Consider the following 14963-nt stretch of genomic DNA (forward strand, 5'->3'; position numbering starts at 1 on the left):
ACGGACGCACGGTCGATTTCGACCGTTTCGACCGCCCGCAAACGGACGCGCGCGGACATTTTCGGACGCTAAAATGTGTCGCGCCGCTGGAGATGTCCTTGGAGGAAGAATAGAGCTCTCCACCATATCAATAGCTTCTTCCTCACGGGACTACACTCAGGAGCACCTTTGTATTTTGTGAGCCTATACAGATCCTTGCAGGGTAGCAGTTTTTCCTAGTAGGTATAGGAAAGGTTGGGTTTATTTGGCAAAAATCTTTGATGCACCCAAAGAAGCCAAAGCCGGCAGACACGTGGTAAGTGCTGCGTCAGTGGCCGTGGTACAAAATCGCTCTCTTGGCCCCACATAAAGTCAGCCGTTCCGCGTCGCGCCTTCCCATTCACCCGTTTCCTCCTCTGCGCGCGCCCGCCAGCTGCTCGACGAATCGCCTGTCCCGTTGCCGGAGCGATGCCGCCGCCGACGCCCCTAGCCGCGCTGCTCGTCCTTCCTCCGACGCCAGCCCCGCGACCGCGGCTCGGCCTCGCGCCTTCCTCACGCCGCGCGCGCGGGACCGCGGTCGTCAGGGCGGCCGCGCTCCGTGCCCTGCCGCGGCGCCTCGAGCTCTGGCCCCCACGCCTCGCCGCCGTCGAGAGCGGGCCTCCCTCCAGCCAGTCTTCCGCGCCGCCGCCTCAGCCTGGTGTGGAGTCCTCAGGTTTGGCTTCGTTCTCGTATTGTCTCTTTGTTTCTCGTGCCTGGTGCAGGTGTCGATGTAAGAGCAATTCCAATAGTGCAGCCGGGTGCTGGCTATAAGGCCAACTATAGTCAGCGTATAGCTAACTTGTACAATAGTTGGCTTTAAGGATTGATAACTTTATGTGTAAAAGGTCCACCACACATACTCACAAAGTGTCTAGGAGCACGTGCAAGAGCTAGCTCTTGCATGAGAGACCATCTCTCTTCTCTCTCCACTTATCTCTCATCCACCTAAGCAAAACAACACTATTTTAATTCTAATAGCCTGCTGAGTCAGCCTTATTGTACTTGCTCTAAGTGATGAAGCGAGCGTTCCTGCTCTTAATTGGATTGAATACAGGGTTCGGAGGCGGCGGTGGTGGAGATGGAGGCGGTGATGCTGATTTCGGCTGGGTACGGGCTTTCCCGCACGTGCTCACAGCATCCATGGCCAATTTCCTCTTTGGCTACCACATTGGGTGCGTAAAGCCTGCCTTTCTCAAGTACTCCACTATGCAGGGACCGGGGTAGCCACTTCAGGGTTTAGATATCCTTTTTTAGGAGTGTTGAACTGATGTGCCATGCATGTGTTGTTGTATGAATAGGATTTAAAGCTTTTTTGCGGGGAAATTGGATTTAAAGCTCAAAATGTAGAGAACACATGTAGATCCTAACTTATTTATGATGAACATCTTTGATTCGAAATCTAGATCAATTTTTGTGAAGTAGCATGGTGGTCATATCTGCTTGGCAGGTTTTGAGAACAATTTGTGTAATTGTCTTGTAAGGTGGTTACTGGTTATTGCGTTGTGAGGTTAGCTGTTGGCTGTAAAAGACAGTTAAAAAAAGAGGAGGCAAGATCTGTATGTTAGGAGGCTGAACGTGAGTTGAGTTGGTGGTCAGGATGTTGAATTCGGTGTGTTATTTCTGGTTTCATTCCAGTGAAACGAAATCGGGAGCTTTGCTCCTTAAGTCGAAAAAATAAGCATGGTGGTCATATAGTTACTGCATTACTTTGGAGCAGAAAATGGCGAGCTGTCGTCAAAATCTATGTGGCTTCAACAAGAATTCAAATGGCATTGTTAACTGCCCTATATTAGTTATACTGCAGTACTACCTCATCACTGTCAACTGAGATGTGAAACATTAAATTTGGAATGTACCCTGAAGTTATGTTTATTTGACTGTTTAATGGGCTACATCGTGCAGTGTAATTTTCAGTTTTCTTGTACTGATATCTCTGTTAGAGATTAAAACATTCTATACAGGCCTCAGTACATGTTGTGGTTGCAGGGTTATGAATGGTCCAATAGAGGATATTGCACGAGAGCTTGGTTTTCAAGGGAATCCGTTTCTCCAAGGTCTTGTGGTCAGCATATTCATTGTGGGCGCATTTTTTGGGAGCCTAGGCTCATCAGCTCTAGTTGATTATTTAGGTTGTAAAAGGACTCTTCAGATCGATAGTATTCCATTGATTCTTGGGGCATTTATCAGGTATTTAATTTCACTGTTTCTATGTTCGTAAGTTTATGGAGTTTCTTCTTCTGCCCCCTGTAGTAAAATAGCTGTATAGAAGCTAACATCAAATCCAGTATTTCCTCTTAACAACATGCCCATATTATAAATTATCATTTGTTACTTCTAAAACAATTAAACAGTGCACAGGCACATTCGTTGGATGAGATGCTCCTGGGAAGGTTTTTTGTTGGCATTGGAATTGGCGTAAATACCGTGCTTGTTCCAATATATATCTCTGAGGTACACTTAAGAAATATGTATATCAGAATTGAACATCAATGTTGTAATGCTATCTTTAGTTCTCATGTTTTCAACATTTCCATTATCTCTCTATCAATCTTAACTCTTTGTACATGCTACTACATACAAGGTTGCTCCAACAAAATACAGAGGCTCTCTGGGTACTCTATGTCAGATTGGAACATGTTTAGGAATAATTGCTGCACTTTCCTTGGGTATACCTTCTGAAAGTGATCCACATTGGTGAGGCACCTTTTGTTGGCTTTTCTGCTATGTTAATGATGTAAGTCATCATTTGCTTAAATTTATTATAATGCTTATGATCACCGAACAGATTCATAATACATATTAATGAAGCAGATGCTTAACCTTTGTCTGACATATCTTGGTTGTATAGAAGAACAGAACCAAGGCACAATTATTGCTTTTAAATAAATCATAGCATGCGAAGGATATTGGTCTGTTACATCCTTGCTGAAGCTCAGTTGTCTAATTTTAACTACCAAGCCTTGAGATTCGACACATATTAAAAATGAACACTTCGATTTTAAACACTTCACATTTTTTGTTTAGCTTTTTGAACTACTCCCTCCGTCCCATAATAGAAGAGGTTATTACAACGAATATAGGAGTATATTGGTTGTCATAACATATTATATTATGGGATGGAGGGAGTAATTTTTAACAAGATGCTTGTAATATTTTATAGATTCTTAAAATGTTGCCTAAAATTTGGGGTTCCTTTGCATAGGTGGCGAACAATGCTTTATGCTGCATGTGTACCTGGTTTTCTCATTGTTGCTGGAATGCAATTCGCCGTCGAAAGCCCTCGGTGGCTTGCCAAGGTGCCTAGGCTTAGCTGACAGTTTCATTTAGTTGATCATGACCCTTCTCTCTATCTTTATACTCCATCGTGTAGGTTGGGAGATTAGATGATGCCAGAAAAGTGGTAGAAGATATTTGGGGAGCTTCCGAAGCTGAGAAGGCCATGGAAGAAATGAAATCTGTCGTTGTAAATGACGATTCACAGGCTAGCTGGTCAGAACTTCTGTCGGAACCCCACAATAGAGGTTGTTTCCCTTACCTTGATATTTTCTTGGGAAAATTATGTCAATGCCACTAGCTCCTCCTGGAATTCTAATTTTTCCGTTGCTTTTCTTATTATGAAAATTCCATCAAGTTTTTTATACTTATTATCCCACTGCTGTCGCATTTCGACCGTTAGCATCCATTTAACAGTTTTTGATACCCGGTGAACTTTTCTAGTCACCAGTTGGAGGTTTCCCTCTTATATTGACCAAGGCATGTTGGAAAAGTATGCCGTCCATTTTTCGCACTGCCATTTCATGCTTTGCAATTTTTCCTGTTGTAAGTTTTCATTGAATATGTCTACAGATCTGCAATGGTCATTACTGCTCGTCCATTCATGTGTTTTGACGTAGAGATTATTAACATATTAATGTAACAACAAAAGTTGTCTTAAGGTTCTACATCTCATCTTTGCACAGCTTTGAACACAAACTTCCACCGTCCTCCGTTTCTAAAGGAGTGGTTATGTGTCCTTATCTGGAGACATTTGTTACTTTATATTATTGTGTTTTTCTTCATGCTATCAATAAATTATTTTCTAATGTACATGCAGTTGCATTGATCGGAGGGTCACTTTTCTTTCTGCAACAGTTTGCTGGAATAAATGGTGTTCTATATTTTTCATCATTAACATTCCGTGATGTTGGTATTACTAGTGGTATTTTGGCGAGCTTATATGTTGGAATAACCAACTTTGGAGGTTAGTTAGACTCGGTTATTCATGTTCTCTGTGTGGTACCTTTTTCATAAACTCATGAACATATTGGGGTTTTCAGGAGCACTTGTTGCTTCAAATTTGATGGACAAGCAAGGGCGGAAGAATCTTTTGATAGGGAGCTATCTTGGAATGGTATGCAGTATTTCTAGTGTTCAACTTTTCAGGAAGTTCTACACAATTGTTGGGAAAAATTATCTGCATCTCTTCTTTTGTTGGAGAGTTTATGGCGAGTATATACCATTTATGCCAATATCACTATCCTGACATTCAGACTTGCAATGTTTGTGTGGTTCTTATGCAAATACTGCTCTGTTCTTAACAAAATCTAATGCCACTATATGCCTTTTTTCAGGCATTTGCTATGTTTCTTATAGTGTTTTCCATCAGCTTTCCACTTGATGAAGATGTTGGACACACCCTGTCAATTACCGGAACTCTTTTGTACGTTTTACCTTCTTTATCTCTAGGATATTCTGCATTCCATGTTGCACAGAATTTTAAAATGCGATGACTAAACCCTTATTACACTGCAATGACCTGACAATTGATAGTTGTGACAAATTATCAGAATCTTGGTTAGAGACCTCACGCATCCTATTTGTGTTGAAATTGGTCAGATATCTCACTCACTTGTCCATATTTACAGAAAGCTTAAGTTTTCATGTTCAGGTACATTTTTACTTTCGCTATTGGTGCTGGGCCAGTTACTGGAATCATCATCCCCGAGCTTAGCAGTGCTCGGACACGCTCAAAAGTTATGGGGTTCAGCTTCACTGTACATTGGGTATTCACTCTACTTCGGATCAAGAGATGTAGTTTATCAGTACTGTCCAGTCTACATCTATGCTTATGGAGTTGATTGTTTGTCAGATATGTAATTTTGTGGTGGGACTATATTTCCTGGAGCTTGTGAAGTTATTCGGCGTTGGAGCAGTCTATGCAGGCTTCGGTGGTGTCTCCTTGTTGACAGCACTTTTCGCTTACAATTTCATAGTCGAGACGAAAGGACGTTCTCTTGAGGAAATCGAGATGTCTCTGAGCCCTGCTGCCCCTGGGGAACCAAAGTAAGAGACTGTTATGTTAAGTTCTGCAGATGAACAAAAGTTTCAACAGCCTGGAGGATTTTTGAACCGAGAAGTACACACACTCTAGTAATGATCTAACCTTCCTGTGGGTCATGTAGAAACAGTAGCCATTAGCAGCAACGGTCCTAAATAGCCTCACCTAACTTTATGATCACGCCCATGTATATAATAGATCACTTTTTTGCGGGGAATATAATAGATCGAATTGTTAAAAAGGAAACACTCCTCAGTTATTAATAGTGCTAGCCATTGGTGAGGAAATATCATTCGTTTATATGCATTTTTTTCTTTTTTCTATACATGAATATTACCTGCATACTCCTGAAGTTGTGTAGTCATAATGTAGCCATGGCTTGAGGGGGACATATCCTGTGCAGATGGATAGTTTCCTAGACTCTACAAGTTCATGAATGTCAAAGAGTTTAAAGAATTTAAAGGAATAAGTATGCTGCGGCAGGATATATCTTGTAAATCCATGCAAATTTCAATTCCACGTTCAAACTATTTCTCGGGATTAAAAATAGAATTCTGATGTGAGTAGTGTTAACAAATATACTGTTCACAGCCGTCTGTCTTTTCTGTATTCTGCAAAGTACATTGAATTCCTACTTGTTTGAACTTTTCAAGAACGATAATAGACCATAGTAGTAGCATTACACAACTTTTGGTAGCTCTGTGGTTTACCATCCCATCACGAACACATCTGCAGAGAACTTTTTGTAAGGTCACATCTCTTTCTGAGAGCTCGTGCTGTGTTATCAACAGAGCCACGCAAAGAAACACATTTCACAGTGTCGACCGTTTTGTCGTTGTGTGCAACCGCGCGCCGTCCAGAACTCCAGATATTATGGCCGGCGTCGGCGTTCTGTGGTCTCCAACTAAAGCATCCAAATCTCCTAGGTCAAATGAAATCGTTTATAGAGTTCTAAAGGACACAGATTGGTTTGTTTTCTTTTACTATGAGTCTATAAACAAGGTTGCTTAACCCACTCCCCGCCCCCTACTAGGTTTAGAATTTGTTAAGAGCTGGCACACACGCTTCCACCCACTCCTAGTCACTACTACCTTAGTTAACTCGAAAGGTTGCACATAGAAAAGTGTGCAGAGCTGATATTATCTCCGTATCTCGATTTCTTAGCTATGGATGTACCGTATCTCGTATGGATGACAAACCCCGCCCACTCCACCCCCACCCACCTCAAGATAACATTCTTGGGGTTACATCGCTGTGACTATGATGAAGCATGACTTCACCATTTTCACCCCGTTTGGTTTCTTCTGCTTGATTTAATCAGCCCCGGCGTTCCGATTGGATACTGGTGGTAAACCATGCGTCGAAAGCTATGGCGGAATGGGTCCCAGCCGTTCGTAATCATCGTTGTTTATTGGGGACGACGTGGTGAGATATTGTGAGCGTTGAAAGTTCAAAAGAATAAAGATACTTCTGTGTTCATCTTCAAGATAGCTGGTCGACAACATACGTAGTGTGGAGATATTTCGGTGAGGTGCTAGTCAGAGTTGAAAGTTCAGAAGTGTGGAGATATTTCGATGCTCATCTCGTAGATAGATACTACCTCCATTTCATAAAACAAGGTTTGTATATCTTTAGTCAAAAGTCAATTTCTTATTTAACTGGTACGGAAGCAAACAAGGAGTAGGCGATCGGGAGGCGACAGCCAAAACCCATCTAGGGTTCCGTCTCTCTCTCTCCGGCGACGTGGCCGGTCCGCTTCGCCTCCGGTGGCCTTGAGGCTTGGAGGTGTGGCGAACCACGGCCTCTCGTTAATGGAAGGTTTTCCGTTTTTTTAGACTATTTTTCAGTGTCTTCTTCGGGATGTTGAGGCGGCGGCTACGTCTATCTTGAAGTTAGAATAAGGTATTTCCCGCTCTATCATCGCTTCGGTGGTGCATCTAGCGTCACCGGAGGACGCGTGGAGTCATATATCCAGCCGATCTCGCACGATCTAGCTAGTTTTCGTGTCCGTTGGTGTGTTTTTATATCAGTCTCTTTCAATATACGGCTATCATTCATGACGATGGTTGTTTCTCTGGTGCATTTATTCTTTGTGGCCTTAGCTCGACGACTTTATGTTTAACAACAAGCTCTACCATGATTAAGTTTTGTCTGGTTCCGATGATGGAGGAGCGAGGACGGCGGGGCGCATTCGGCTTGCGGCTTGCGCTAGTGATTGTATTCATCGAGGTGGTCCAAAGATCTAGTATTTGCAATTTCTATTGCTTTTGAGCTTCTCTGTTGATGATTTTTAATAGATTGGTGGAATTTCGTAAGAGAAACATCAATAAATTCACCATACAATGTCGTCTCATGGTGTATTTGCTAAATACTTCAGCTGTTTATTATTTGGCCTATAAATTGGACCAAACTTGTTTTACGGAACGGAGGTAGCTTACCTAGTCCACAACTTGATGCTACCTATTGCAACACATTGACGCTAGCTAACGTGCTAGGTTGACTCGTGCTAATCTAGGTATTCACCTAGTGGAAGTCACGCTTTCCATTTGCCCATGCAATGGCAAGTAGCCTTTTGATTGTCCTCCCCATTCATGACGGACGACAGCGTTGGACCCATGGTGGTGTCTACCTTTTGCAACGGCCAGAGTGGGCATGGACATTTCACTTTCAATGTATTTTGCTTTTTCTTGTTTAAAATTTACACTAAAAAGGGCAAAAATGTATTATAAGTGGAATCCCACTTGACACCTAGATGTCATAGATATCATACTTTTATGTTAGATGTGATATATCCATTTTAGCATCAAATAATATGAATCAGAAGGAGTATTAGAATCTCCATGATCTCGAAACAGGTTATGCGGCAGTTTCCGGTGTATGAAATGTTGGTCGTGTAATTGTTCAAGCCAATGCTTTGGCAATTAGGAATCAGAAGCGGAAACATTGCAACACTATTCAGATCTCAAAGCTCACGTGCTCCATGTGTGTAGTTGTAAGGTCTAGCATGTGTACTAGGGGTGTGCGTGAGTGTGGTGTGAGTTGGTACACAAGTTCAGGTACTACAGCTATACCACCGATAGGCATAAAAAAAAAACTGAAGAACACCTGATTTCTCCAGCCATAATGTTTACAGAATACTTGTTCATTCAATAAAATGGCAACTTATGGAAGAACTAAGCTGACACAGAAGTAGATCATAAAACAAACATTTATATACCTAATAATAACTTAAGACCTGCTCCAGTCGACATTGAACATTGGAGATCTCATAAAACTCATCCTATATTCTTGCTTGCTATGGCTGTGATTGTTTAATATTTTACATTCAAGGTCTGTGACTTGGGCTAAACGGTGCAAAATTTCCATCTAGAATTGTCAGGCATCTGGCATACTCGAGATGAAGCCACCAACAGAGTCCAGATCTCCCTTGATCTTGCATTCCGCAAAGAAACCCGCTCTCACGGGTCGGTGGTCCGATAACTTGTAGTCGCAAGTCTCGTATTGGATTTGTTTCAAGTCCTTACCACGCCAAAGAATGCGATCGCACCTGCACACAGAAAGTTACAAATCTAGCGTCAATTATTTTGTTCCTGAAAAGGTTCACCTCATCTACAGCGTTCTGAGTTGGGCATCAAACTAGCTCACCATGCGGGAGCACGTTTCTTCTCGCCCCGCGCTGCCTCGAAGCACCAGTAGTATTGATCAGAGTTTGGCTGGTACTTGTAGGTGGGAGAGAAGGTGACTGACCCTTCTTGAAAGCCTTCGAAAAGTCGACCAGTCGAGAACTCAGACACTAGCTGCAATAGCACCAGGAGGAAAAGAAAACATTGTTAGAATGGTAGGTCAGGTACTCAGGTCTAAGGTTAGCTCGTCGAAGAATACCTGATCGTTCTCTAACAAGGTGGACCAGTTCTTAGCTTTCACCAGCAACCTTGTCTCGGTCTCTTCCAGTGATATCCTATAATTCAAGTCACCAAGCAAAAGTACCTGACTGCACAGATGATAAAGAGAACACAAAATAAATGTCATAAACAAATCACTGCTACAAATTAGACGAAAAAAAGTGGTGCAGAGTGATGTATGTATAATACAATCTAGCATCTTGCTGAATTCTGAGTTCTCAGCTGGGATACCCTCATGTCACATCAACTATGAACTAAAGAACACAATCATTTGAGTAACAGAGTAGAAGCTAATCCTATCTGTAGGGATAAGTATCTAAGGTTGTTTTATACTGAACACAAAATTTAAAGATGCCTTGGGATTGCCTGTTCACGAGATCTAAGAGGAATACCAAAAGCAAAAAACTTAGAAACACATAAGGTCTGTGAGCTGGGATGCTGTAAACCTACTCGTGATCAAGGATCTTCTTTGGCAGCTTTTTATTTCCATCGCCATGGAATGTCGTCCTTGCAAGTATGTCCGCTGCATCAAAATTCCTCAGCAGTACATCCCCTTGTTTGCCACCTGAAGCCAGGTGACAACAAACAATGCAAAAGCTCATCTCGTGCAACAAGAATCGAACTGACACTGAACCCTGAAATCCAAATATCAAAGTACACGGTTAACACTTATGAGATTGCACATATGCACGTCTTATTGCTCACACATGGATGTAAAGTGTACCTTGTTCCCTAGGTAGCCCATGATACCCGATCCAACACATGACACATTCAAATGGCGAATGTATGGCCTAAGATTGCTTCTCACCCAGACTGAGGCAAATATGCCCACCATCTGCTTGCTCCTGATGCATCTAAAGCATCCCTGTTGTGTGAAGCTCTCTATTGCACTGTTATTTGTAGTTGTATGATGCAACTGTTCCCCATCTTGCGTCTTATTTTTGTTCAGTGCCTTCCCAATTAGTGAGTTCCACTTTGTAGATATGCATCTCTTGCTAGGACCAAGGACATTTATTGCATTGAGTGGCACTATTTCTTGGAACCTAAAGCACCATTAGCACAAATATTATTCAGCTAGAACTAAACAGCACTATTAACAACAAATGAGTTGGCACTTAGCAGGTTGATACGCACCCTAGGACATATATATCGTAGGAGTTAGCCCTTGTATCCAACCAATCTTCTAAGTTTAGATCATCTGATGGTATTATGCCACCAACATTCCATGTACTAGCAAACACCCTTCATGTGCACAGGAAATTATCAGAAACAAGATATTACGAACTTAATTGCTATGCGAAGGATGACAAAAATTCACCTGTATTTCAGAGTATCCTGCCCACCCAATGGCCTCTTTCCTAATGTTTCATCCACTATGCCTGAAACCTCAGACATGGATCGATGGGCACACAGCTCCTGGTGGTGCAGTATCTTACTTGTCACCATCCTTGGCAGGATGATCTAGAAGAAGAACATCAGATGTTATATGCTTCAATTCTGCAACAGAGAAGAAAGGAATAGTTACAAATGCATGTCTGCTCACTTGTCCAAACTTCCGGTTCTCTCCCATGTCGTGGTAGCCAACTATGACAGGGAAGAGACTGTCTCGCTGTCTAATAGTGGCATGCAGAAGCCTACATGCATGAGCAAGTAATCACAGACCTTGCAAATGTTTCAGAATATATAGCTGAGCAGATGGGCAGGAACAGAAAGGGAGAAAGCTTAGCTAAGATGTTGACAGAGTTGCAAGTCAAGAAGCTTCTCATTATTTCCGCCAACTTCAAAACGTTTATATATACACTACATATTGGACCTAAGACATGTTAAGCTTTCTGCAGACCAATGGGTTGACTGCTGGTTCTGAACTTCTGATCTTAACAAAAGACAACAGCTTTAGTTTATACTTTTGGCGTCACTTGTGTCGATGGCTCTATGCTAAAATAAAAAGTACAAAGATATTACGATTAACATCAGGAGAATAAATAATAATCAAGTGGTGCAATAAATAAAGTAAATGTGCAGTCCAAAGTGCTCTGATAGGCGAGCTACACTGTCATACTTGATTGGCTGGGAAAGAAACCCTTCTCTCTTGAATGGCTGGCTGGGAATATACAAAGGCCCACTTGTGCAACTTGTTTACCTAATATGTATTGTTATTATTATCTGCTTGTGATGCTACCTTGGATTTTGGCAAGAAAGCCCTGCAACTTGTTTGAATCTTGCTAGAATTTGGACATTTATACCTATTTGCATTTGTACCATCTGAAAAGATCTCCAGACTCTTTTTTTCTTTAGGAAAAAAAGGGAAGGGAGAAAAAAGATCCCATGGTTGTACCAGTTTTGTGCCATGGTTAACTGCGTGGATAGATCCTGCAGGCACCATATGGCCCATAGACCAAAAGTTTATTATAGTAGAGTGTTAATGCGCTCAATCATGTGCTTCTTCTAACATAAATGTCATATTAGGCTTACCTCTGCCTGAATCCCAAATGAAGGATATTAAGCTTGATAGGTATCAGGTTGAGCTCCTTTTCAGAGGAGATATTACTAATGGTGAATTCATTGGCAAGGTACTAGAGATAAAATGAACAAAAACTCATATTGTTTTATGTTTTTGTTTAGGGGTCATGAAGACACTACAAGTTGGTGATTTGACAAAAGAGCAATCCAAGAATAATAATATTTAAAGGATAAAAAAGAAGGGGTGTAAAAAGTTAAGCACATCTAGGCAGGAGTAGTGCTCACCGTTCATTTTCCTGAACAACCAATTTGGTGGCTTCTAGCTTGTCCCATGTTTCTTCATTTGACAAGGCACTCTCTTGAAACCATCGACGTTCTTTTTGAACCGTGAGAAACCAAGGTAGGAGTAGGATGGTCCCAAATCAAAAGAGGAAAAATTGTGTTCGTTCATTTGTCTGATAGACCTGACTACACAATGGAATGTGTTCACACACAGCTGTGAGAATCTAAAATGAGGTCTGTAGCCACATGCCTACATGTATCATCATCTGATCCTGGTAAATGGACGGTGGTGGCTTCTAGTTGGTCCCCAGTTGCATACCTTCAGTATACTAGAAGGCTAGATGCCTAGATGCACATTGCAGACAGTGTATAAACAGCTAACCCTTGTGTTTCTAGAAAAATATTGTATGCATAGCATAAGAAGAACAAATAGTAATAATAATAATAATACTAAGTCATGCTTACCCTTACGAAACACAACCTGGAAGTCTTTCATTACTGATAGTGATAAGAAACATAGTTGAGTACTGTTAAGTAAATAATAATATGATTACAAAAGAGTTAACCACCATCACTATCAATAGTTCAACTGAAATAAACATCACTCAACTTGCATATAACAGCATAAACATTTGCAATGTCAGTTTTTTAATATCCATATTATCAGTGGAATAGCGGCATAACACATTAGCATATTTTTAGACGGAGGAAGTACTTTGTTCCTTCGGAAACATATCCGATAAAAACAAACTACTTACTTTTATCAAATATCAATATCAATACTATAAGCCAGTGAAACAGCAGTACTGTAAACAATAGTGCAAGCTACAACCATGCTGAGATCTTAACAAGAACAAACTGGTACCAGCTCACTTGAGTTGCATCGTGAGCTTGACAATGATGATCGTCTGATATTGGTCACATATGCACACGACTGTTATGATAAATATGGAAGGGACACATGCACACGAGTCAGAGGTTAGCTACAGTGCAGCTCACAGACATGATTTGCCTAGCACAACTCCAATAACATTTAATTTTCACATCTATGTGATTACGGTATCTCATAATCCCATAATAACTTATATTATTCAACTGATGAAGTATGAGCTCATCTGAGTGTTGCTGGATACATGGCATTCTCACTCCTATGACAACTTGTTCTACTGCACTAGAACACCATTCATAAAAAGGATAGGAAACTCAATATGTTTTTCTACATATACATATGCAAAAGTGATCAGGGTTCCTGTGGCCAGTGTCAAATAAGAATGGCTGCCTCCTGTTGATAGCGAATAGGACTTCATAATTGTTGCATTTTCTGCAATGTTGATTCACTGCATGGGCCTAATATCCGCTCTTGTCACTCAATCATATCAACAAACCTCAGCATGGAGAGATAGCGGAAAACTAATACCATGAGATGCAAAAAAATAAATCCTCTTTGGTGCATAATGCTTTACTTCCTCAGATACTAAGTTTTCCCAGCATGCGTGGCAATGCAGAAGCCACAACAGCATTATGCAACCATCAATATCCACTTCACATAAGTTAGTGTGTGACAATCAACACAACTGGCAATGGTCAGTTCAGATATTTGTAATTCATATGCCTTCTTACTCGTTAAGCATAATTGCCGAAGACATGGACACTGAGCCATTTTTTTTTCTCAAGTTGCAATTTGTATATTATTTTGCCAAAATCATTGTTAAATTGAAGAGTTGAATGGCACCAAACATGCACTGCATCTATTTTACAGTACCTGTTAAACGATGTATAAAATCAAAAATTTCAATGAAACAATACATACGGTTGTGGAATAGAGGGAGTACCTCAAAATTAGTACAGACATCTGATAATGATTTTAAGTACAAACTGTGACCAACACTACCTGCAAAATGCACAAAAAAACAAGACTGAATTCATGATATGAGCGATGGTCACAGCACATACACCGATACATGAGAGGGCCATATTTGCAACCAATAAAAAAAATGTGGATCTTCACCAATTCGCAGAAATCATATAAGATTTAGCTATGCTAGCATAGTAAGTAACAAAGGAGGGACTTGAAAAAATAATTGGGACATTACCACAGGCGTAATTGACACGCCAAACAGGGAAAAAAATGAATATATCATCTTTGTCTCCAACAGCACAAATGCATATAAAAACAGAAAGATACACACATGTCATACTGAATATGTGCACAAGCACGAGTTAAGCAGTCGCCAAGTGCTTAGCATATGCTGATGAACAAAAAGATAATCATAAACAAATTGTACAGACAAATAGTAATAGTAGTATAGTACACATATAATTAGTCATGGTATTGCGAAAATAGTATCATCTTTCGGTGTCATTATCTATTCTACGTCACCTTTTCGTTTCAGAAGCATCCATCATACTCTAGAATCTTACACAGGAACAAATGGCATTTGCAAGTATGTTATGTACATCACATGTTGCGAGTTAGAGTACAATCTTTGTTAGAAGTGAAAAATCATGTAGCATTAGTTTACCTAGTACAGAACTGAAATAAGTTATTCAACTAAGGGTGCCGCATAATGAATCATGTTGTACTGTACTATTATGAAAATTACTCACTATAGAAAAGAAAAAAAAAACAAAGAGAAGGATAACTTAAAAAATCCTCACCCATATTAGCAATATACTCAACAGTAAGATCATGGTGTTGTGAGTTTGAGACCAATAAAGTGTATACCCACAAACTGGATTCCTAATATATGGAGACAGAGCTACACAATTGTAGCTTTCACCTGTCATAGGGATTGGACTATTACTGGCAAGTGGCAACCCATCGAAGAACAGATAATTGTCATTACATAGAAGACCCTGCAAGACATTATCCGACAATGCACACACCAGCATTATCTCCTGGTTCTTGGTCCACACCATTACTGTCTTAATTAATAAGCTGTGCTATCAGATAGATGGTCAAGATGAACCAGAAACAATCAAGA

At 40.8% G+C, this 14963-nt stretch overlaps 2 protein-coding genes across 8 annotated transcripts; one reads left to right on the top strand and one right to left on the bottom strand.

Annotated features, from left to right (window-relative positions):
* Window positions 1-348: 348 nt before the first annotated feature.
* LOC127301270 (probable plastidic glucose transporter 1) lies at window positions 349-5622 on the top strand. Of its 5 annotated transcripts, XM_051331486.2 has the most exons (13): window positions 362-691; window positions 1073-1190; window positions 2005-2072; window positions 2148-2205; window positions 2370-2469; window positions 2600-2712; window positions 3221-3314; window positions 3389-3539; window positions 4112-4258; window positions 4335-4408; window positions 4629-4717; window positions 4946-5060; window positions 5147-5622. In XM_051331486.2, the coding sequence occupies exons 1-13, from the start codon at window positions 448-450 to the stop codon at window positions 5342-5344; spliced, it is 1569 nt and encodes a 522-aa protein (XP_051187446.1). In that variant the 5' UTR covers window positions 362-447; the 3' UTR covers window positions 5345-5622. The 5 variants fall into 5 exon arrangements, with proteins under 5 accessions (XP_051187447.1, XP_051187445.1, XP_051187446.1 ...); XM_051331487.2 differs by having other exon boundaries at window positions 349-691; window positions 2005-2205; window positions 4923-5060; window positions 5147-5330; XM_051331485.2 differs by having other exon boundaries at window positions 354-691; window positions 2005-2205.
* Window positions 5623-8430: 2808 nt separating this feature from the next.
* On the bottom strand, window positions 8431-14865 carry LOC127301271 (type IV inositol polyphosphate 5-phosphatase 9). 3 transcript variants are annotated; one of them, XM_051331488.2, is made up of 10 exons: window positions 13812-14865; window positions 11983-12324; window positions 10781-11765; window positions 10556-10698; window positions 10372-10479; window positions 9962-10280; window positions 9688-9872; window positions 9218-9326; window positions 8981-9132; window positions 8431-8882 (listed from the first exon to the last, which is right to left on the bottom strand). In XM_051331488.2, exons 3-10 carry the CDS (start codon window positions 10805-10807, stop codon window positions 8711-8713), a joined length of 1215 nt encoding a protein of 404 aa, XP_051187448.1. In that variant the 5' UTR covers window positions 10808-11765; window positions 11983-12324; window positions 13812-14865; the 3' UTR covers window positions 8431-8710. The 3 variants fall into 3 exon arrangements, with proteins under 3 accessions (XP_051187448.1, XP_051187450.1, XP_051187449.1); XM_051331490.2 differs by lacking the exon at window positions 13812-14865 and having other exon boundaries at window positions 10556-10734; window positions 10900-11765; window positions 11983-13661; XM_051331489.2 differs by lacking the exons at window positions 10781-11765; window positions 13812-14865 and having other exon boundaries at window positions 10556-10734; window positions 11983-13661.
* Between the last annotated feature and the right edge of the window lie 98 nt (window positions 14866-14963).

Source organism: Lolium perenne, chromosome 5 (genome assembly GCF_019359855.2).
Source record: "Lolium perenne isolate Kyuss_39 chromosome 5, Kyuss_2.0, whole genome shotgun sequence".
Classification (NCBI taxonomy): domain Eukaryota; kingdom Viridiplantae; phylum Streptophyta; class Magnoliopsida; order Poales; family Poaceae; genus Lolium; species Lolium perenne.

Coding starts and splice junctions, on each gene's coding strand:
- LOC127301271 (XM_051331488.2), bottom strand. CDS start 10,807: ATGGGAGAGAACCGGAAGTTTGGACAA. Junction 9,873..9,961: donor TGGGCTACCTAGGGAACAAG/GTACACTTTACA, acceptor TTTGGATTTCAG/GGTTCAGTGTCAGTTCGATT. Junction 9,327..9,687: donor AAGAAGATCCTTGATCACGA/GTAGGTTTACAG, acceptor TCATCTGTGCAG/TCAGGTACTTTTGCTTGGTG.
- LOC127301270 (XM_051331485.2), top strand. CDS start 448: ATGCCGCCGCCGACGCCCCTAGCCGCGCTGCTCGTCCTTCCTCCGACG. Junction 2,206..2,369: donor ATTCTTGGGGCATTTATCAG/GTATTTAATTTC, acceptor ACAATTAAACAG/TGCACAGGCACATTCGTTGG. Junction 2,713..3,220: donor TCTGAAAGTGATCCACATTG/GTGAGGCACCTT, acceptor TCCTTTGCATAG/GTGGCGAACAATGCTTTATG.